We start from the raw sequence: 23,105 nt of genomic DNA, 5'->3' as shown, positions 1-23,105 counted from the left end.
GCAAATGATGAAATCAAGTCCTTCAGTTTAATTCAAGCTAGAAGAGGCTGGCTTGGAAAGCTCAGGTTTCCTACAGTAGTTCTGGATGGGGTGGAAGAAGACCCCTTAGATACAGTAAAGGACACCTGCAAAGACACAAAAGGGGGAAAAATAGTTTTGATGCAGAGAGTTTTATGGGTCAATTTTTTCAAGGCTGTATTGATCTGAACTAGAAATTAGCAAGCCAAGAAGATACATCATACCCTCCCTCACCATTATTTATAGCGGTATGGCTTGTTCCCCTCTCAGGCTGTGCAGTTTTCTGACAATGCCATCTCCTGCTGAGGGACACTGCAACTGGCAATATTTTCTTTTAATGGTTCCTATGCTGCACAAGAGCTCCTGAAGATAAGGACTCAAACAGATTCATTAGGAATTTTCAGTTTATAGCATCCTATATACCCTATGAAATTCAGCCCTCTTCCCCCACTGCATCAAAGGACTTCCTGCCCTCTCCATGGTGGAACCACTTCACCTTTGCAGCCATGGGACCAAGGACAGATCAGAAACTGAACTCCTTTCTCCACCACCTTACATCTGTTGACTAAACAGCTCCAGAAGCTGGACCACTTCCCACACGACCCCACTGTGGAGGATTTAGGACTTCATCCCCCCAGGGTTCATTGTGTTGAATTCACAACACACTGTACCTAACTTGTCTCCTGCTTAAGCCAGTAAAACCTAAGCTAACCCTGAGCAAGGTGCCCATTTGCCAATGGCAGGTGAGATGTCAGGTGAGCTGCAGCTAAAGGGCACTTCGGGAAAGCCATGGCTGAGAGAGAGCAGTGGTTATTCTATTCCCACCCCAGCCTTTACCCAAACAAGCCACATCCAGACCTATTGTTTATACTGAGCCTCCCTGGAGCAGCCTTTAGCACAGATCTTACACAATCATGCTAATTTTGTATTTCTGACCTACATAAAACATTGTGCTGGGGTGGAAGGAAGAAGGGGGGGATCAGCATTCCCAATGATGCATTTCAAATGTTTCTGAGCTGAGAGACATCAATAAATTAAAGGTCTTTATTTGATTCTGTGATTAATCAGGCTGATGACCATGATTTCAGTATGCTGCCAAGCCAGGAATAAATAAAGCCTTTTCATCTGTACATTCTACCAAAGCTAAAGCAAGGCTGGGGGCCCGAATGCTCATAGCAGCAAGAGGAGACAAATGTGTTGTGAGGCCAATGGCGCTGAACACCAACCCCTCAGTGATCCTGCAGAAGTGTGAATAATTTCACTGTCACTATGTTTTAGAGCAGCCTGGGCAGAGCACCACGTGTGCTCAAGCTGCACATCCATTGGCCACAGATGACATCATGATATGTCAAGACACAAGCTCACACTGCTTTTATGTTTGGAATGAAACTAATCTCACGTTGGACATGCTGGAGCTCCCTCTGCTGGGAATGGGGCTGCAAGAGGTGACCTAAACGCAGACCAGCTCCATGGTCTGGAGCTGCTGCAGCTCTCAGGCACTGTGTTTCATACTCGATGTCATGATTCCAGCTCAGCCACCCTTCAAGTGGCTTTTCCTTTGAACCATTTTTACTTATTCCATTACACCTTCAAACTAGAAAAGGTACCACACAGGAAAGGAAGGCTTGATGGTACAAAGAGTGAGTTACCTTTCTGCTGGAGAAGTGAGCATGCTTCCCTAGCTTGTTGTTAAGAGCCTCGAGGAACATCTCATCTGTAACTTTTCCAACGTTCATGCAGGCATCATCCAGAATGGAGATGATCCCTTTGTGCTGCTGCTCTACCAGGTCAACAATGACCTGGTTGTTGAAGTAATCAATCTGTAACAAACAAGGAATGGGTAAATTTGTGATTTGGGTAGCAAACAAGGAGCACAGCAGTGCTGGCCTCTGAAGAAAAGGTACCATGTGTCTGACTGACAGCACAGGGCTCACCGTTCAGAGGGGAAGGAAGCTGTTTTCAGTATGCCCATCACTAATTCAGAATCAAGCCAGCCACTCTTTAACACCACAGAGCAGAGAAGGAGATTTTTTTAAACACCTCACATAAATCTCGAGACCTTTGCTAAAAGTCAACTGTGACAGAATGCACTTTGAGGTGTCTTTTGAAATTCAGATGTGCACAGTCACCCCAGTGAAAACTGACATTGTGAAAGGCACTTGAACAGGAGAAATGAAGATTTTTACACTTTAACATCTACAAGCAGACAACATACATAAGCACTCAGAGCAGAAGTGCTCAGTGACGTGCGTGGCATCACAGAGATGCCACAAACATGCTTTAAATCAGACCTGGAGTCACTCATTTTCCCACACCACAGCAAAAAAGAAGTGTGCTAATTGTGAGCTGCTGCAGCCTGGTTTCCAGATAGCAAGTCTGACAGTGCAGCTGGCACACATGGCCTATTGACTTCAACAGGAGCCTACATGTAGAGCAACTGTAGATCTGGACCTTATGCTGGTACACTGCCCTCAGACCGACCTCTCTCTCCCCTGCCAAATCACTCACATGCTTCCAGGGAATTCCCTCTCGCTGGTACTCTTCCTGCTCCTGCTTTAGAACCAGCTGAATAAAGAGCTGCTGTAGCTTTTCATTGCAGTAATTAATGCAAAATTGCTCAAAGCTGCAAAAAACAGAAGGAAAAAAAACAGCATGAGTGTTGTGGGAACGGGGAAGGCACCTAATTGCGCCTCAGCAACAGCTCACCTGTTATTGTCAAAGATTTCAAAGCCATAGATATCCAGGACTCCAATGACTGTGTTTTTCCCATGTACTGTAGTGTCATAGTTCTTCACTTCAATCACATCATTGATGTGTGTCACGATCCAAGCAAAGAGGCGCTCGTAGATTGCCTGCCAGGGAACAGACACTAAGGAGTTCTACTACATCCATTGTAGCTCTTTCTGGTAAATGCAACACATGGTGCTACAAAGCCTAATTCAAGATGCTGCCCCAACCACACAACAGCTCCAGGTAACATTCTGCTCAAAGTGAACAGTACTGACATAAAGAAAGTGTTTCTTGTCTTTCTTCTCAAACTCATTTAGTTGCAGCCTCGGCCTCAGTGAGGTCGGTAGGTACAGCAGCTCCCCTCAGTTGATTCCAGTCTGCTTTTCAGCTGCCTAATAACTTCCATTCTAAGAATTACTTAACAATATTGAAGAGCAAGTGAGTGAGAGGTCAGTTACAACAGTAACAACTGAACACAATGGCAGGAAAATATTCCTGTTCAACTCTGAAAATGTTCTATAGGCACAGGTATCTTTGAAGTCTCTGTGTTCAAAATGTACTGGGAAGCTGTACAAACACACAACCTTCAGAGAACAAGTTAATAACCAAGGATCTTCATCACTTCATCTAATCTTCCCTTGGTTTCTTAGCAAAGGAAGGACAATTGTCACTCCTCTCATCAGTATCCTCTGCAAAACCAGAAAGCACTTAGGGTTTCCAACTTGAGCTCAAGGTGTTCCACTCTCTGCTCTCTGAATTCAACTGCTAAATGAACTCCAGAATCACATTGCACAAAACATTCAGTACAATGGGTTCCTGTTGCAGGGACCAGCAAGCCAGGCTGGCAGCTCCCTCCCCTCTGCTGGCTGGGGTCAGGCTGTCTCAGAGCCAGGGAAGGTGCTGCTCTGCAACCCTCCTATAGAACACAGAAACACATACATTCAGGAATAAATCCATGTGAACCACAGACTTGCCATGTCTCAGCAAGCACTGTACTCAATGGATCACCCAGGAGTCCTACTGGGACCCGAGCACTGAAAAATGTTCAATTCCACAGGCAATTCAATGCTGAACACCAAATACAACTCAATCAAAAGGCAAAAGCAGAAGAAATGCATTTGAGTTACTATCACATACAAAACTGGATGCAGAGAAAGGAGATTTAAACTCACTTTTGCAAAGGCATCTCTGCCATAGGTGGCTTCTTGTTCAGTATGTTGCTTGTCAATGACATCCCGACCTGTAGCTACAGTTCTGAACAACAAAGCCTTCTCCACCATGTCAGATTTTGTTGAGAGCAAGTCTGCAATGATGGCCACAGCCTTGCTGTTCTCGATCACAGGCATGTCACCATCCACAGAAAACTTCAGGTTCCCCTGCAAGAAGCACCAGGAAACTCAGGTTGGCCATGCAGAACCACACAGAGCTCCAACATCAGTGGGAGCAGCAAAGCCTGACTCACAGCAAAGCATTCCTGCTCAGGGTTTGGGAAAAACTTATATCAAACACTGCCTCAAGATTCGGAGTCCAGCCATGGGAATTACATGAAGTATCAAGCACTGGATGGAATGTTTCCTTTTCACTGAAGCTCATCACAGAAGCATGAGGCTGCAGTTGTTATTGCAGTGCTATTTCCCACCAAAGCAATGTGAATATTCCAGGAAAGCTGACCAATGAACAGTGCTAATGGGATTGGACTGACAGCAGCTGCCACAGCAGAGCTGGTACTGCACACCTGCAAGTGCCAGGAATAAGTAGCAACACCACTGCACTGGGTGCTCTCACCCCTTGCCTGCATGGCCTGGCTCTGCTCTGCCTCTACTCCTGACCCAGCACTGGGGCACTACTGCCCCAAGGAGGAGGAAGAATTGGGAATTTCCTCATCCTGCCTACCTGAAGTGCCTCTCTCCTCAAGGAAGCACAAGAGCTGAGCTACAGGGACACTGCAGAGAGTGGGAGGCTCTGTGGGTCCCAGGAGAATGCAAGTGAAGGAAGGATTTCCTCAGCATCAGAACACAGAGGATTAAGAGGTCTCCTGTATCTGGCTGCGCTCAAGTCTCCACCACAGGTGAAGCACCATCTCCCCAGCAAAACCACAGTGGTGATGGTAGGTATGAGGGCAAAAGGGGGCAGAAGGACTATGAGGTGAGAGCTCCCTACCCCCTCACTGCCAAATCTACACAAGTCCTTTTCAGAACATTTAACAGCTTCCAGTACATGATGGTATGTCTGGTTTGGGATCTGGAATACGGAGGAATAAATGTCAACTTCCATCATTACTGCAGGGCCTATTTTGTCCAGGAGCCTCACTCACCACTGGAACAGTTCAGTTGTAAACTGTATACACTTTTCCAGTCAACAGATCTTCCAACTTCTTCTGCAGCAAGGGAACTGGAGCTGCTGGAAGCACAAGTGCCCTGACCCCTACTGAAGAACAGCCTACTCCTACCTGCAGAAGGCAGAGTGCTCACCAGGTGAAGGATGACAGCCACAATTTTGTAGACAGTCTCAACCTCCTCTTGCTTGAAGCCTATCACTTTCATGGCGTCAGCTACTGCTTTGAACTCTGCACCATCATTGATGGAACACTGAGGGGAAAGAGGTTTGGGACATGAGTGACTTAATGGAAGTCAGCTGAGAGAAAGCAAAGATTTTTACAAGTTCATGGGAAATACGTACAAAGGTGATGTCTCTCCTACTACATTTTCCTGCTTTTTATAAGCAGACATAAATGCAGTATGTACATGTACACACACATTTTGTCTCTGAGGGCCAGAAACTCCATTGCAAATAGCACACTGATGTGACTTTTCCATATTCGTCTTCAGATATTGGTCTCAGCTTCTGCCAGCTCAGCAGTACTTTGAGTATACCAAGAAGCATTTACAATTTTAAGCCAGGTTACCCCTGACTCATTAACAACACCCTCACCTTTATCTGTGCTCCAGGACAGATGTATCTGTATGCAGACCCATCCTTTTGTAGATGCAGAGAACGTAACATCTGGTCAGACCCCCCCTGGAGCAGCTGCACAAAGAGCAGTTTAAGAAAAGGTGAATGAAAGAAATAAAATCCTTCCTTTTTCTCTTTCTTATTCATCTGCTTAAAAAGCAAAATCCTGAAATCATGAACTTAGTGCTATAGAAGCAGCATTTGGAGTGACAGCGCAACATGTGCAAAATACACAGTCTGCATCGTTGTAGGGCTCTGACATCAGCAAGTGGTTTCCCAAATGACTGTCCTTTTGGGTGACACAACTGTTTAGAAACTCATCCTGAACCTCTTTACAGAGCAGACACTTTTCCATCTGTGACATGCCACAGCTGTGTCTTGGCAAGCACAACTACTGCTATTCACAGGGGCTTGCCAACACATAAAAGGCACATGAATCACAAAGGTGCTAACACGCATCCTGGAGTAAAGAGTAAGGGGGAAAATAAACAAACCTGTGTTTGCCTTACTGCAAAACTGAGAATAAAGGTTATACCAATAGGTTATAGGAATAGGCCAACCATTTCCCCCAAAGGACACACAAGGGAACCACTATACAATACAAAAGACATTAAAAAGACACACACACACACACACACAAAAGAAAGCCACCTCAGTGTCATAAAATTACTTCCATATGGACTAAAATCCTCAAGAGAAAATAGAGGGATTAGAGTTATTACAAATAAAACATTGAGTCAAAGTCCAGTATTCTACCAGATTTGTTTAGTTCGCCACCTTTTAAGTTTACAAATGTGTTAATATGGGACTGGAGGATAGAAGAAAATAAATCTTCCCATGCTCCTTTCCCCAGACCTTGTCAAAGAGCTCAAGAACCTCAGCTCACCCAAGATGTAACAACAAAGGAACCCTTCACAAAGGGGGTGAAGGCTTTAAATATTTTGCGTGTCACGTGGGAAAGGTGAGGAAAGTCACTTGTGTCAGCAAACCAATACAGACCTGATAAAAAGAGTGAAAGCTTCTCTCTCCCGCCTGCTGCACAATCACACGAGACTGCAGGGAAACAGAATACAGAGGTGGGTATTCCTGGACACGGGCATCCTGCCTCCCAGCCACCTCTCCTCAGCCACCAATGCCTCGCTTCACCACTGCCAGGACACCCCCAAACTAACCTTACTTCTTGGGAAGTCTGTAACAGGCACCATTAGCTACATGTGACCACGGAGATGGAAGTCTATGATCAGAAAGACCAGCTTGTGGAACAGCTGCAATGTCCTACTTCCAGTCACATGGGGCAACTTGAATTGGAATTTCACTCTTCCATGAATTGCTTTCATGGAAGAGTCAAATAAAATGTCATTTTAGTTCAAGAGTTAGTTAATTGCTGGGAATGAAAATAAAAGGACTGCAATTAAAAGCTCCATGGGACATAGTTAGGGTAACCACTTCTACAGCCCCAAGACAGGCTGGGCAGCGGCACCCAACCACTGTACGAGCAAATGCTCTCTCTACCAAAGGGCCCTGTTTTAGGGAGGAGGCCATAGGTCCATCTTCAGAGCACTCATTCCAAATCAGTGTAAAACAGCATGAATAAGCAGCAGAAATTCAGTCAAGCAATGGTACCTTATTTCATGCTACAAGTTTGAACAAGGAAGAACGACACTGCGTGTGTTCCTGTAAAGTGCAAAAAATCACTGTCTGGTAACTGCTGCTGCTTGGACCAGAACCTCAACTGCTTTCAAAATGGAAACCAATTTAACTTGGTAGAAGTCAAGAATATGAAATAATGGATGAGGATTTAAGCCACTGCAGCTGCAGCCCTACCCCTTTTTTGCATTAGAGTATCACATGTTAAATGTTTGGGTTTGTTGTTTCGTTTCTTAACATAAAGTGTTCTGAATATAGACTTCAGGGAAATAAAGGGAAAAGTAAAAAAAAAAAAAAAACCACAAACAAAAAAGCATGTTGTGAGCAGATGCAGTCAAAGGGATAAATCAAAGCCAGACGTGTCTCTCACATAAGCAGAGCTGTGAATAGATCATGCCCAGCTTCTCTGGGGAGTTTTACATATTCCAATGTTTTCAGACACCACTGAATGACATGAAAAACCCAATTATGCTCAGGATCACTGGAATAGATAGAACCAAAGTTCCCAAAAGATCACACAAGGTTATTCCAGAAGAACACTCCTCACCCTACCCTCGCTACTTAAAGCCCCACGTATCGGCTGCTTCTATTCATCACTGAGATCTCAGTGGGGGGAACTTACAAGGGAGTTTTGCAGACCTTAATTTAATCTTAGCTTTTGTTCTGGAAACAAAGCACATAGACTTATGTGCCCATAGGCTTTTGAGGAACACTAGTCTCTTAGAAAGTCAGCTCTAACAGTGGGGGTGGTAAAATAAGGGGGCATTGCCAGTGCTTCAACAGCATTTCAGTTACTCTTGAGGCAAAATGAAGCCTTAGACTGAAGGAGCTTCTCTTCCCTCATGTCACCTGCTGACACACCATGTTTGGAAGGCCTTTCTATTGGCAAAACACGCATTACAAATGTAACTACACAAAAGCCTCTAGAAGTGAGGGTGGTTTACCTTTTCTAGTAAGTAATTATTGATATGCCCCCCTACTGGGTCTCCTTTGAAATCAAAGTTGATATCCATGTATTTCCCAAACCTGCTGGAATTGTCATTCCGGTTTGTTTTGGCATTGCCGAAGGCCTCTAACACACAGTTGGATTTCAGCAGAATGTTCTTCACTCTGAAACACAGATGGATGGAAAAGAGAACAGGATAAGTCCAGACTTACATATCCAAATCATGGCAATCATTTTGTGGCATTTCTCCAGCAGAGATGGGCTTTGATGGAAAAGTTCAAACTTTCAAAATAAACTTTTCCATGTGATTTTAGCAATCAATATTGTAAAAGTCCCGATTAAAAGGGATTTGAAGAAGTCAGGCAAATGCCATAAAAATCAGCATCTAATTAGTACAAGAGACCATCTAATAACATGGTGCTCACCATCATAGAATCCCAGACTGGTCTGGGTTGGGAGGGACCTTAAAGCTCATCAGGCAGGGACACCTTCCACTACAGCCAGTTGGTCCAAACCCCTGTGTCCAACCTGGCCTTGAACACTGCCAGGGATGGGGCAGCCACAGCTTCTCTGGGCACCCTGTGCCAGTGCCTCAGAACCCTCACAGGGAAGAGCTTCTGCCTAAGAGCTCATCTCAGTCTCCCCTCTGGCAGGTTAAAGCCATTCTCCTTGTCCTGCCCCTACAGGCCCTTGTCCAAAGCCCCTCTCCAGGTTTTCTGGAGCCCCTTTAAGGCACTGGAGCTGCTCTAAGGTCTTCCCCCAAGGAGCCTTCTCTTCTCCAGGCTGAACCAGCCTAGCTCTCTCAGCCACAGAAAGTCCACAGAAAGATACCCACAAACAGAACAATTTCATTATTTCTGTGCAAAGCCCTTACCTTTCCACCTCAGCCCTCTGCCCTGGGTTGGTAATGGCTGCTATGTAATGCATAATATATTTACTGGCCTCAGTTTTCCCAGCCCCGCTTTCACCTGAGGGCATAAACACAACAGGTGACACAGCAAATGGAAAATAGCAAAGCAAATGAACAGCATCTCTTAATTCTACTCCAGAGTATTTGGGGGTTTTGTATTGCTTGGATTTTCTAAAGCAATTTTATTTGTGTGCACTTCGTACGCAAAGTGCACACAAATACTTTTCTGAATACAGCCATCACCTGCCTGGTTGTTGCTGCTTTGCTGACTTAGAAGCAGTTAAGATGTAAGGTTGGTAAAAGGCCTGCGGACACCAAGAATCAAAAGGAATATTGTTAGAGGAGAAGGACGGGCATGCAGAGGCTTGGCCAGCAGCAGCTCTGGGCGCTGCAGCACAAGAGGCTACTGTTGAGCGTAGCAGCTCTGGTCGCTCACTTTTCAGAGCTGCTGAAGCACAGGAACACCACGGAAATGAAGTGCCAGGATCCAGATAGCGACTGTTCATGGTACAAGCCCTGCTCCCACTGTTTGGACCACGACGAATCACCAGTCTGGCCATCGAAACAGAGAACAAAACCTCGGCTTGTCATCTGAGGGACAAAAATCAGCAGCTCTCTAAAGAGGCAGGAGCCATGCTCGCACTGACCTCCATTCACCCAGGCAGGGTAAGCAGAGAATGTGCAAGTTATCACTCTGCATGCACAGGTTAAGCTCATGACTGACACCAGCTCTTGAATTAGACTAGAAATAATTGTTAAGGTCTCCACAGACAGATTCAGATGCAAATAAGCAGTTTTAAAATTCATGAAGCTTTCTTTTATGAAATGCTGCCATTAGCCAAATCATTCTGCTGCTGCCTAGAATTTCACAAAGTGCTCATCCTCATGCAAAGCTCCTTCAGCTTACCTGATATGACAATGCAGGTGTCTTTGGATCGCCTCTTCATCGCCTTGTAAGCGGCATCAGCAATGGCGAAGAGGTGAGGAGGCCTCTCGTACAACTCCCTTCCTCTGTACTGCTCAATCGTATCCCGCCCATAGATGTTCAAGTTTTTGTAAGGATTCATGGAAACAACCACCTCCCCAATAAATGTGTAAATCCGGCCTTTTTCAAACCTACCAGGAAGGAGACAGAAGGGGAAAAGGGAATCAGACACAGAGATCAGAACATGGCTTCCAAGCAGCTGCCATTACCATCATTTCATCATGTGAACTCTTGAATCCATCACCCCACTGAAACTTCACAATAGAGCATTTACTATGGACATGAGCTGACCCACGTGGCCCAGAGGGCATGTTAATGTACTATGTAGAGCTCTGATGTTACAAGCACTAAGAACTCGGGCTCCCTTTGAATCTTCAAGATCTAACCACATTTGGAAGATAGCAAACCAAGATACAAGCTGAAAAGGAAAGCATGGACCTACAGCTCTCGCCATTACCTTCCACTCCACCATCTGCACAAGAAAGCACTTTGATATCACCACTGCTGCTAAACCAGAAGAGAAAGCATTGTGAGAACATGTGGAAACAACACAAACCTACCCTTTTCCTAAGCCCTACTTGGTCTTTCATGTTCTTTCTGCAAATAAGACAGACAATAACTTGACATTTGTTTTTTAAAAGGTGCTAAAAGCTGTTTCCAAAGGAATTCCCATTTCACTGAGCTATCTAGCAGGAGAGCACAGAGGGAATTTCAGATTAATGGCTGAAGGATTTGTACAGCTTTTGCTTCTCAGGAGGAGAAAGGATGACAGCAGATTCAGAACTCAACAGGCAAACGGTGTCATTTCTACCATTAAATACCTGCCTGGGCCTTGTATTTAAATCTTACAACATTAGATGGCACTACACCACCTCTTATCGAGTGCAGGGGCCTTTCTAAGCCTTGAGGGACTCCGCAATTTCTAGCGTTCCTTTATGGAATTTATTACCACCCCCATGTGGTGACAGGCTTGACATTTCCTATTGTCCACTGGAGAATTTCCTGCAGCATCTTGGCAGTGTTGGCTTTTAGCAGGTGTAATAAAACTCCAGAAATCCAATCTAGCAGCCAGTATTCCACTTCCTAAAAGTGATTTTGCTTCTAATTCCTGTTTTCTCCAGAAAGACTTCACCAAGAGACACAGCAACTGCAAAATGTCTTTCAGTTTTACCTGCAGTTAGTCCTGATACACACGTGCCAAGACATAAGTGAGCTTCAAATACAAAGAGATTTTTTATTTTAGCCATATATGCTGTTTGAAAGCTATAAAAACTGTTTTAGAAGTGCTAAAGCCATTGTAATTACCAATGCCGACTGCAGCTCAGCAACTACCGTAACAAAAACGAAGGGTAGTGCACTGCACAACATGAAGCAACCAGCACAGAAGGCTGGTGTGAAATACAAAATCACAGCACACTTCTTAAGGCAGATTCAGGTCCCCAGAAAGTCTCACACACTCAGTCTTTGTCATCTGCCACCCCTAGTTTGAATTCTTTGAAGCACAAAGCAACTGGGAATAGTGGTAGTTGAAAGATCCCAAACAGGCAGAAGACACGCATGGTGCAGACATGGGATACCAGGCTGCTCATCTCTTGCCCTCTCTGGAGCACATGAGGAACTCTACATAGACACAGGAGAGCTCAAGAAAAACCAAACACACACAATCCCATTTCTATTAAGGAGATCAAATCACACTGGGCCATAAGGATGTAATAGAAACTGTTACAAGGACATCAAACGCAGCAGAATCCTGCCCATCTTTTTGGAGACAGGACATCCAAAAAGGGCCGCTTGCCCAGTGGAGAACACAGACTGCTCTCCGAAAGTCTCTGCACAGCAAGCGCATAACCAAGACCAAGGGCACTATTAGTGATGGTAATAAAGTTACAGCAGCCTCTGGATGAGGTTTTAAGCCCCACCACACTGCCAGACACATGGCTGAAGGCTCATGGTCAGCACAGGGAGGTTGAGGGGGAGAGTTTTAGCTGCTGAGAAGAAAAAAATAGTAAGACTTCCCTACTGAAGTGTTGTGCCAAGTCACCACCACAGTACCCAATACTTTGACCTCTTCCTTAAGTAATGAATTATGTAAACTTCCAGCAGCAGAGCACAGTTTAAGTTTCTTTCCTTGGCAGTTCAGTGGCCCCAGATGCCTCATAAGCAGGACCTCCAGATTTGTCTGTGCCCCACAGCTGGATCCTCCAAAATGCCCCGAGCAGGGCACAGCTCAGCTTTGGAGGGTCACTGCTGCAACACCAACATGTGCAATGGTTTGACATACTGCTTGCATTCTTTTTCTTCCCTGACAGGTCTCTGACAACAGAGCTCACATTTGGCCTCAAAGTCAAGTTTTAGAAGGTTTTACTAGACTGACAAATTGTGGATTCAATCTGTGGCAAAAGGCAGATGGAGATGAGGGATGAGGAGAGGGATGCATTTCTGGGCTCGACAAACAGGCAGCCCTCAAGCTTGGCTTTAAGGATACAGAGTTTATGAACAATTGACACCCACATTTACCTCTCTATTCATTTTTCTTTACTTCTTTGCACCAGAGTGAAGGTCCCAGAGCTGTGCTCAGATAATCCTAAAAGGAGCTGTCGCTCCTCTCCCCTCCTTTCTGATAAAGCCTCTTTTCATCAGACAGCACAGCTCAGCACAGCAACAGGCCAAGAACAGCAGAGGCTGTTTTCCTGGCTGCATTGCTCCGGTGTGAGATTCCTGCCCTTCCCTGCCCAAGAAGAACTCATGAAAACTTAAGAAAACAACCAACAGCAGCAGTCCGAGCTGGGAGGTACAAGCTGTGTTAGATTTGCTATTCTTCTGCACGGCAGGGTCACAAAGCCAGAGGACAAAGCCACCCAGGGCTTTTGGGAAAGGCTCATCCATTGGGCATCACACTCCATCAAGGGAAAGCTCATCAACACAAAGAACAGCGTAATCCTTCACATAGAACTGGTTTTCTGTCATTAAAAGCAATATACAGCACACCTGATAAAAGGAACCCCTGTACCTACTGCTGAGGGTCACTGCCCCCATGGCCAAACCTTGTTTTGGACTTATCAGGAAAATCACATCATCTTGTGCTGTGACACTGAAAAGACTTTCCTGCAATGATTCTATTTGTATCAGTATCTTCTGAATCTTTCACTAGCTCAGCAGCCAAAAGCAAAGTCACTGTATTTAATCCTTGCATGCTCTTTTGAGGAGGAACATCAGCTCTTTCGTGAGAAGTTCTGAATACCAGTTTTTATTACCTTGTTCAACCATCAATTGATAATGAGAAACTACAAACCAGTAAGTCACAGAAATTATCTAAAGAGACAGAAATTGTTGCCTAAGAAAGATGACTGCCAGGGCAAGAAAAAAGGCTCTTACTTTGTTTTGTAGTTGTTATTTTTAGGGAAGGGAGTTGATAAAAAAACATGTATCCCAAAATCCAGACATCCCATGTTCACATCCCACTGCCATTGGAAAACACTGCAGAAATCAGCAAAGTGAAGCAGAGATCTTCACCACCAGAGAGCACTCACATTTAGGATTTCTCCCACCTGACAAACACTCCAGTCAAAAATAAAACTGCTCTTACCAAGGAAATGATGCAACTTCAAATGCACTCAGTACAAATAAAGAGCTAGCTGGCACCACTTGGAACCCATAACGCAAACCAACATCTGCAGCATGCAGCCCGTTGCACAGAGGCACCAACCATGCGATCCCCACTCAACTGCTGCAGTTCAAACCAGACAGGGAATTTCTGATTAATCATTTACATCCTAACTCCTCAGTACTGAAAGATAAACAGAAACTTATGGGACTCACAGCAGCTCTGCAGGACTATTGCTGTGCCCAGAACTGAGCTCACACTGAGATAACCTGTGCCAGCTTCCAGGGAATCTGTCTGCAGAGAGATCCCAGGCTGCAGCGTGCCACGGCGCCTTAGGAACACATTTACCATCTCTCCCTCCATCTGTCTTAATGTCTGAGGAGCAGAGCAACTGCTGGAAAAATGTCAGGTCACCAGCTGTCTCATTTGCTGTTACTTGAAGAGAGCTTAAGTGTAGCTATTGGCATTGTGGAGCATTTTCTCCTGGGAAAAGACCCTCTCTCAGCTGGAGCTACCCCTTTCACCACTGCTCCCAGACTGACATCCCATTCTGCTTTACCTCCATGCAGACACATGAGAGCTTTCCTGCAGCAGCAGCAGGTGCTCAGTAAAGCTCGTTCCTCTCACCCCTCCCTGCTCCCAATGCTACACAGATGCTCCAGAAACAGAACATCTGCACAAGTCACAACACAGCCACGAGCTGAAGACAGCCTTCATTTCACCGTACAGCAGGGGCTTACAGGAAAGGAACTGTTAACAAGAAAAGCATAATTCCAGTAATTCAGGGCAGATACAGGAGCGCTACAGAGGCACCAGCCTGCACTGACAGCCAACAGCAAACCCAGTACCCCTCAAAGTTAACAGAATAAAAGCTGATGGTTTCAAACTATTACCTGTTGCTAACTTACTCAGTAACTCCAAAGCACAAACTGAAACATTTCCTATGAGCATACTGCTTTTCTTCCTCCCTCCTTTGTGCATGGGAAGAAGGATCCAGCAGCTGCACACCTCTGGTGTGTGAAGAGGCACAATTCATTTTCCAGTTGCAAACACCCTGTGTGGTTTGGGTTATTCCCCCAAAGGGATGCATAGATCTTAAGTTATTTTTACCACCAAATATATACATATTTAAACCCCATTTCTGCAGGCTTTGGCTCTGTTCTTATTGCAAACAGGCACAAAGACATCTGATTAAAACTCATGTTCATGGATAGTCAACGATGGGCCTTTGGGATGTGTTAACTAAGGAAGAGAATTTAAGTAGACTTCTGGCAGTGAAACTGTATTTACCTGGGTTTAAACGTAAGACTACATAGCCAGCTCTGCTGACACAAACAACTATTCTACTTTGGGAAGTGAGATGACTTTGCTTTAAGCACACGCTGTGTGTGTCAGACAATTGTGTCTTTTATATGCCACACCAGGTCTCTCTGCTAAGATTTCAGGGCAACGTAAAGACTTTATTCTAGGTAAACTGCAATGAACTCAGTTGTCAAGTGGAAAAGAATGACTTTTAAGTCTTTCAGTAAGTTGCTCATAAACTGTATTACAGCAAACCATCCTCAGCACAAGAGAACTCAGATAAACAGGATTTGTGTTGGCAGAACCAGAGCTAAAATATTCTGTACTTGGAAAAAAGAGAGCAGAAAACTGTCCAGTCAGTGTTACCTCCCTGCGCTGGGAACAATCCAAGTCTACAACAGCCCAGAATACGCATGTCTACAATGCTTTGATCCATCCTGAGGGACAGAAAAATAGGAATTGAAGTTTATTTAGTGCACAGGTGAAGATTTTCCTTGCAGTTGTACTGCATGGATCCAGCTTTCAGATGCTGCCAGTTGAACAAAATAGGAAATGCCATTCAGCGTGCTCTGCACCACTCCTTTCCTGTGCGGAGGGAGCAGAAAGGGCAGGGGGAGAAATACTTCATTCAGCTGCAATTTGCAGTTAGCTTTGGAAAGAAGGTTAAAAGAGTCCTTTGCAATGATGTCATGCGGTTTTTTGCTTTTTTTGCCTTTTTTTTTTTTTAAGAAAACAGTAAACTCTGAGTGACTGGTGCCACATCTCCTCAGCAAACCGCCATCTGAGCACACTGCAATTTGACAAGGCTGATTCAGCTCCAGCACAGCTGACCCTCGAGCTGTCCACAGAGCTTCGCAAACCCACTAGGTAAGGTGGGGGAAAGGAAAAGTAAGATGGATGCTAAGCTACCACTAATGAGTGCTGTGAAATGTAGCTAGTTAGAAATGGGACTAATATTCAAACCCCGCTCCTGAAACGTGAAGTTAAACCTTGCACTGAAAAAATGCCAAACCACTAAACATGGGAGTCACTGAACTCTCATTGCTATTTGCATCAGACAGACCGAGCTGCCTCTCATCCAGCAGGGAAGAAGCTCTGCATCCTCTTTTTACGTGTCTACAAGCAGAGCAGAAGGCACAAGCAGCCTTGTAACAGATAATGAGACAAAATACAGTTCTTTGGAAAGCTTCCAGAGATGCACCATGTAATGCTGTGTGGTTTTACTCCCCTCCACACAAAAAAGTTGCTATTCAGCCCAGGTGGAGGGAAGCAGCTCACTCGTGATTTCTGTGTCAAGCAGTAAAACTCACACTTTCCACGTGAACACTGTAAAATCCTAGTGCAGTAAATGATACTGCTCTGCTCTGAGCAGGAGGTTGCCCTGAATGACCTCCAGAGAGGGAATTATCCAGTGATCCTATATCTGACCAGGAAAGAGCAGAACAGGCTCGGGAGAGCAACAAAGCAACTGCCATGTACCCATAACCTCTAACTTTGTAATCCGTTAAATTAAAGCACACTATCTCTAGGACAGCAAAAAGAAAGCTCAAAAGTCAGGTACGCGTGTCCTGGGTTCAGAAGTAGCAGCCATTTTTCTCCTTCTTAGTAGCTGGTGCAGTGCTGTTTGGGTTTCAATCTGAGAAAAATGCTGATAACACCAATGTTTTTAGTTGTTGTATGTAACCTTTACTCCGATCAAGGACTTTCCAGTCTCATGCTCTGACAGTGAGGAGGGGCACAGGAAGCCAAGAGGAAGCAGAGACCGGAAACCTGACCCCAAACTAGCCAAAAGGGTATGCCATCCCACAGCACATCATGCCCAGGATAGAAACTGAGGGGAGCTGCCCAGACAGGAGAGATCGCTCCTCACGTAGGGCTGGGTATCGGTTGGCGGGTGCTGAGCACTTGTATTGTGTATCACTCGTGTTTATTGATTTATTTTCCTTTTCCCCTTTTAGTTTTATATTCTCTCCCCTTGTTATTCCCCTTATCATTATTATTACTGGTGGAAGCAGCAGTGGTTTGTGTTATACCTTAGTTACTGGACTGTTCTTATCTCAACCTGTGGGATTTGCATTCTTTCGATTCTCCTCCCCGTCCCCCTGGGGAGCAGTTGGAGGAGGGAAGAAGAGAGGGAGTGAGCCAGCAGCTGCCTGGTTCCAGGGGAATAGCTTTAACCTGCCAGAGGGGAGACTGAGATGAGCTCTTAGGCAGAAGCTCTTCTCTGTGAGGGTGCTGAGGCACAGCACCAGGGTGCGCTGTGCCTCTGGGCACACAGGGTGCCCAGAGAAGCTGTGGCTGCCCCATCCCTGGCAGTGTTCAAGGCCAGCTTGGACACAGGGGCTTGGAGCAAGCTGCTCCAGTGGAAGTTGTCTCTGCCCGTGGCAAGAGGTTGGAACTGGATGAGCTTTAAAGTCCCTTCAACCCAAACCAGGCTGGGATTCTATGATTTTGGTGGTTGCCACTAATATTCATTACCTAACAAATGATACTTTACAGAAGTAGGAGCCTGCCTGGATTCTTGGGCTAATATGTTGTCCAAAAAGATCCTGTTTAAAATCATTTCACAGGGCTCTTGAGTTCCACTGGCCTAGAATTAAAAATAGGACAGTGTGGTCATGATGCAGAGAGTTGACCAATGTACAGGGGGGTTGTACAGGGGGGTTGTACAAGGGGGTTAGAGGAATTTGCTTGCTTAAACAAAAGTATTGTCTGTTGTAAATGCCTGCTAAGCAGAACAAAGGCACCTGGTCCTATTGATAAGGAAAAGCAGACACTTGGTCCTATTGATAAGCAGCTATTGATAAGGAAAAGCAGACACCTGAATCTACTGGTAAGGGGGAGAAGCAGATGGTTTATGGCTGGGATACCGACCAAACCTTAAGGCCATATGTGAAGACTGAAAGGTGAAAAGTGCAAGAAGAGGAAGACTCATTTACTTCATCTTGAAGACCCCTACCCACAGGAGGAAGACTCAGTTACTTCATCTTGAGACCCCTGCCCATGACCAGAGGGGGCACTGCGCAGGTGCAGAGGACCTTCTGGCTCATTATAATACGAAGCGGGGATAGGACATGAATATGTATAGGCGTGTTGTGCAACCTTATGAATATATATAACTTTAGAGAATAAATGTAGAGGGAAACAACACTGAGGTACGCATGACTTTGAGGAATTATACCCGTGCATCTCAGCGCTGAATAAAAAGCATACCTACTTTACAACTTTAACGAGTTGTGGAGTCAATCCGCGCATCAGTCACAGTCATCTCAGCTGTGGAAGATGAGTTGTAGGTATTTTACAGGTTATCTACATAGGAATTCTGAGTGGTACTTGTGCTGTCTCACAGTAGCATTTGAGTTGTCTCTCAGCTGCTGAGTGGGAGCTGTCTCAACAGAACACTCATGTAAAATCAAAAGGAAGTAAATGAACAAAACCTTTCCAGTGAGAATTTAAAAGGAGGAAAAAAAAAACCAGCATGTAAATCAAGTGATCTGTTTCAATCATCAAACCATGCAAGTCCTCTACATTGCTAATGTTCCCCTTGCATTATCAGGGTTTAACAGCTCATACTGTTGGCATTTAGAAATTCACTCCTTTTGCAATGGATGATGAATGCATAAATATCTGCATGTACATTATTTGCATGATTTGCGTTGCCTATGTTGGTCTAAATAAGGCATCTAATTTTATTTGCGCTCTAATATTACCACAGGGCTAAGCAAGCCTTTGGGAGTGCTTGCAGATGCTGTGCCGTATCTTAACACTGCAAGATGATTCTTGGGGTTTTGGAGGCCTGTATCAAAACAATGCTGTATTCAGGATACTCCAGCAGCATTCACAGCTCAGCACTGGGCATGAGCTTAACAAATGCAGAACAATAAAGCATGTGAACATCAGCATCTCAGGGCAGCTGACTGCAGATGGAGTCTCCAAGCATCTACAAAGGAAACCTGTAAAATATCATGGTTGTACCTTGGCACCATGGCTTGTGGGATAGATCAAGGTGTAGTTAGTCATGAGTACAGAGTTCTATTAATCGTGCAGTGTATGCAGAAAACTGGGAAGGTGCTATAGGATATCATGGATGTGTGAGAAGGGGGTGGTGTAGAAAATAAGGCTGAAAGTCATCACCATGCAGCTGCTGATGAGGCTTCAGGTTATGTTTGTTTATACAGGACATGCTCTGTCAGCGTCAGCAGCAGTGATGGAAATAGGTTTTGTTTCGTAGAATCATAGAATACCAGACTGCTTTGGGTTGGAAAGGACCTTGAAGCTCATCCAGTTGCAACCCCCTGCCCATCAGGCAGGGACACCTTCCACTGGAGCAGCTTGCTCCAAGCCCCATCCAGCCTGGTCTTGAACATTGCCAGGGAAGGCGCAGCCACAGCTTCTCTGGGCACCCTGTGTCAGCACCTCAGCACCCTCACAGGGAAGAGCTTCTGCCTAAGAGCTCATCACAGTTTCCCCTCTGGCAGGTTAAAGCCATTTCCTCTTCTCAAAATAGTTTGTGATTTGGAAAGTGCTGGCAATCCATGTTTAGGTGTCTACTAGTGATCCACAGCAGAATACAACTGTCAACCATGACACACCATGAGTTCAGCTCTGTAAAACCCATGTACAATGAATGCTTACCCAGTGAGAAGCAGCAACTCTGTCAACACCCTCACCCTAAAGTGTCCTTCCGTTAGCTAAAGAAATCCTGTGCAGGTTTGGCTCAAGAGTCACACCATTTACCACAGCTGTCCATGACACACTTTAAACCCTCAACATACACAACCCTTAGTACTTGAATTTAAAATACTTAATAGATTGTACTGCAACAGTCACTACTACATGACTCTGAGTGTACATATCTAAATCTACACTGAGTACAGTATTTCCACTTTTTTTTTTATATATATATATATACAGGCATAAAACTAACTTTATGTACACAAGGCTCCTCCTAGCAAATACAGCACAGGCTGTTCTGGCTTGCTCTTCTAACTGAAGCTGATGAATAAAGTGATCACGTATACAGTCCTGTAGGAAAATGCATCTATAGCTTTGGGATACAACTAAACAGTTTGATAGACTTGCAGATAAGGACAGGGTTCAAGTGTTTCTCTCACAGCACTTTTATGCAGTGCCAACAAAATTACTACAAATTCTGGTTTTGTCCAAAGGAGAGTGGAATGTATTTACAAAATTACTCTTTTCCTCCTAAATACATTCAAGAGAGACTTACAGGAAAAGAAATAAAATTTAGTTATATCCTGTTTTCATCTCTGGCCTTTGAGAACAAAGGAATCTGGGACTGCACATCAATGCTCCTCTAGAGCACCCATTCTTGGGCCTTTTAAATGGAGCAGGCTGGCATTAACAGGTAAGGAAATGGCCCTACCTATGGAAAACCCAGCCAAGCAAACAAATTAACACAGTATCTTCAGTTCTCTCAAAGTCCCAGGTCAGAGTAGATAAAAGCCGTCTAATTATTTTTTTCATTTCTCTTGTGCAAGCAAGCTTTGACTTCTGAAGCTACTTGCTTCTGTAGTGAAATGTGTGTCTCAGTCCTAAAAGAATTACAGTTCAGCAGTGAAAATGCCAATGGTTCCAGGAAACGGGCCATGCAAAACCCTTCTAAACTGTGCAGTAACCTGAGACAAGAAAAATTCTTTCCTCAATCCAGATTTGTTGATGTAACCTTAAGCAAGACAGAGCAGGGATCCAAACCAGTTTAACACCACTTGAAGAGGCAGTTCACCTGAAAATACCTCCTCTGGGCTATGGCTCATCCAATTCTGGAGAACAATAGGTACCCATCAGACAAAGAGATGTGCCAGGACGAAGGATTCCTGCGTGGCCTCTGCAGACACTGAGGGGAAGCCCTGAACACAGGATCAGTATGTTAAAACAAACCAACCTGCGCAACCAGGCAGCAACAATAACTCATCATTTCCCCTCAGCCACCCAGTGTTGCTTTATCAGTGTTATTCCTCCAATTCTTCCACCTTTTGTTGGTGAGGGTAAAGTGGTAGTGAGGAGAAGCAGGGACAGAAGGGAGCCTGGAGGGAGAGGAGGTAACTGATTCGGAGAAAACTCCAGGAACAAACTTGCCAATAGTTTCAAGTTGACAAGCAGGTGTTCTTTATTGCGGCGCCGGGAGACACAGGGGATAGTTCCTCCTAACGTGTGTCCCCGAATTGCTATACAGGTCATCCTTATATGGTTACTGAGCATATTACATCATTTTCCAAAAGGTTTCCGGCATGCATACAGAATGTGGTGGTCTTTAAGGGTCGTTTACTTTTCCCAACAAGCTTAATTAACATTACAGACATAGCAATCATCCTGGCCTTCTATTTATCAGTTAGTTTAACTGCTCTCATCCTGGACATCCGCTAGTCCGGGATACTCCCCATCCCAGGTCCTGTCCTTCTATTCTGCTTTTCTCACACCTTTTGTATTGAGGCCCTGAGGGCCTGAAACTATGTCAACTACCTCCAAGCACAGCAGTTATTTTCCATTACAAAGCCATCAAACTTAACGTTACTTAGAACTGATTACATTTTGTACTTTTGTGCCTCCTTGTCTCGTAACAGACAGTGTAATTCCATCATCTCAGGTTTTGGGGTTCATTTGCACTTTTAATTTAAACAAGCCAGATTTTGTTTACTGTCCTTTCACAAACCAGTAGTCACTCTTCATCAATGATCAACTCAGGGCAACCTGTGCCAGCACCTCACCACCCTCACAGGGAAAAGCTTCTTCCACTGCACGCATGTACGATACCATCGGCTTCACAATATACTGACCAAATGTTAATGCACAAGCTGCAGACACACACCCTACAGCATGTTCCAAACCATGCCCCAGAAAGTGGGACTGGTTATTTAAACACAGGCTCTTGCTCCACAGCACCAGTTGCTTTTGACAGTGAGTAATTATAAGGCAAAGGCTAAGAAGATGGGCAGAAGTGATGCTTTCATCACACGCTGCTCAGATCTAAGCAGTATATAACAAAACAAAGCTATCAAGGTAGACATGGTTTAGTGTAAGGTGTCCCTGCCCATGGCAGGGGGGTTGGAAGTAGATGGTCTTAAGGTCCTTTCCAACCCTAACTATTCTATGATTCTGTATTAAAAGCTTCTAAACTCCACCAGCACACTGGCCAAGCAGTGGTACCATTTTCAAATTACAGCTTGTTGGATGCCAGTTGCTTCAACACCACTGCGATTGCTGAGGCTGTAATCTTCAGTTTGCTGAGGAGCAGCAGCATGCTGTGCAGCTAAGGCTTATTCGTCAGGTTTTGCAACTAGTAAAACGACCCAGAGAAATAATCACAAATTCGCAAGGGACCAATTCCTCATGTTCAGACTGTCAAAATATCTAACCAGAAAGGTTAGGAAAGGACTGTCAAAATACCTAACCAGATTAAAGAACCGTTAATTAAATCAATGGTATCAGCCAGTAACCTACATTAGCAGATTGCAAGCCTTTACAAGCCATTGCTCATTTATAATAGCAGCTTTATTGCTGCTTCATGAACCCTGGAATTGGTTCAGGGCCTCCTCATGGTCCTGTTTCCCCTCACATTGGGGAACTAACACACCGTGGCCAGCACGTACTGTACTGTGCTGGAAAGGGCAACCCAGAACCAAAGTGGCCCACAGCATGAGCAAAGGCATTTTCTTAGCTGTGACCATGGAACCAGCCAGACAAGCAAGTGGGATTTCTGGCAGCACCACTCTGCTGCCAGCTCCTGGATCAAAGTATTATTTCAGCTACTGACAGATTATTCAGTGAAGCATCCAAACAAAAGTCAGTTTTGAATAAAAAAGTCTCATATTATGGGCCTCGTGCTGCCAGACACCCCTGGGCAGAGCTGCTGCCACAGGCACTGCCTCCTTCACAGCTGACGCTCACCACCTATGAGCACAATAAAAAGCAGGACATGAAAAGGAACAAGCATCCTGTAGAGATTCTAAGTAAACAAATACAATAAAATAGCTGTAAACTAGTTCCAGTG

The 23,105-nt window shown here is 44.8% G+C and overlaps 1 protein-coding gene across 3 annotated transcripts in view; it reads right to left on the bottom strand.

The window, feature by feature from the left end:
- MYO1D (myosin ID) overlaps positions 1-23,105 on the bottom strand; it is a 111,976-nt gene that overhangs the window by 73,173 nt on the left and 15,698 nt on the right. For 2 of the 3 annotated variants that reach the window (XM_062628260.1, XM_062628262.1), the window contains exons 2-11: positions 10,111-10,319; positions 9,168-9,261; positions 8,292-8,457; positions 6,700-6,753; positions 5,680-5,775; positions 5,220-5,336; positions 3,921-4,124; positions 2,725-2,870; positions 2,527-2,641; positions 1,668-1,838 (exon numbers count right to left, since the gene is read on the bottom strand). In XM_062628260.1, coding sequence (XP_062484244.1) covers positions 1,668-1,838; positions 2,527-2,641; positions 2,725-2,870; positions 3,921-4,124; positions 5,220-5,336; positions 5,680-5,775; positions 6,700-6,753; positions 8,292-8,457; positions 9,168-9,261; positions 10,111-10,319 — 1,372 coding nt within the window. The remainder of the gene's footprint in view (positions 1-1,667; positions 1,839-2,526; positions 2,642-2,724; positions 2,871-3,920; positions 4,125-5,219; positions 5,337-5,679; positions 5,776-6,699; positions 6,754-8,291; positions 8,458-9,167; positions 9,262-10,110; positions 10,320-23,105) is intronic. The other variant, XM_062628261.1, reaches the window with a different exon arrangement.

This window comes from Pezoporus occidentalis, unplaced genomic scaffold (assembly GCF_034315485.1).
Source record: "Pezoporus occidentalis ecotype Australia unplaced genomic scaffold, CSIRO_AGI_Poc_V1 ctg312, whole genome shotgun sequence".
NCBI classification, from domain to species: Eukaryota; Metazoa; Chordata; class Aves; order Psittaciformes; family Psittacidae; genus Pezoporus; species Pezoporus occidentalis.
The sequence above is the reverse complement of the archived record's forward strand: the minus strand, read 5'-3'. Positions and strand labels throughout refer to the sequence as shown.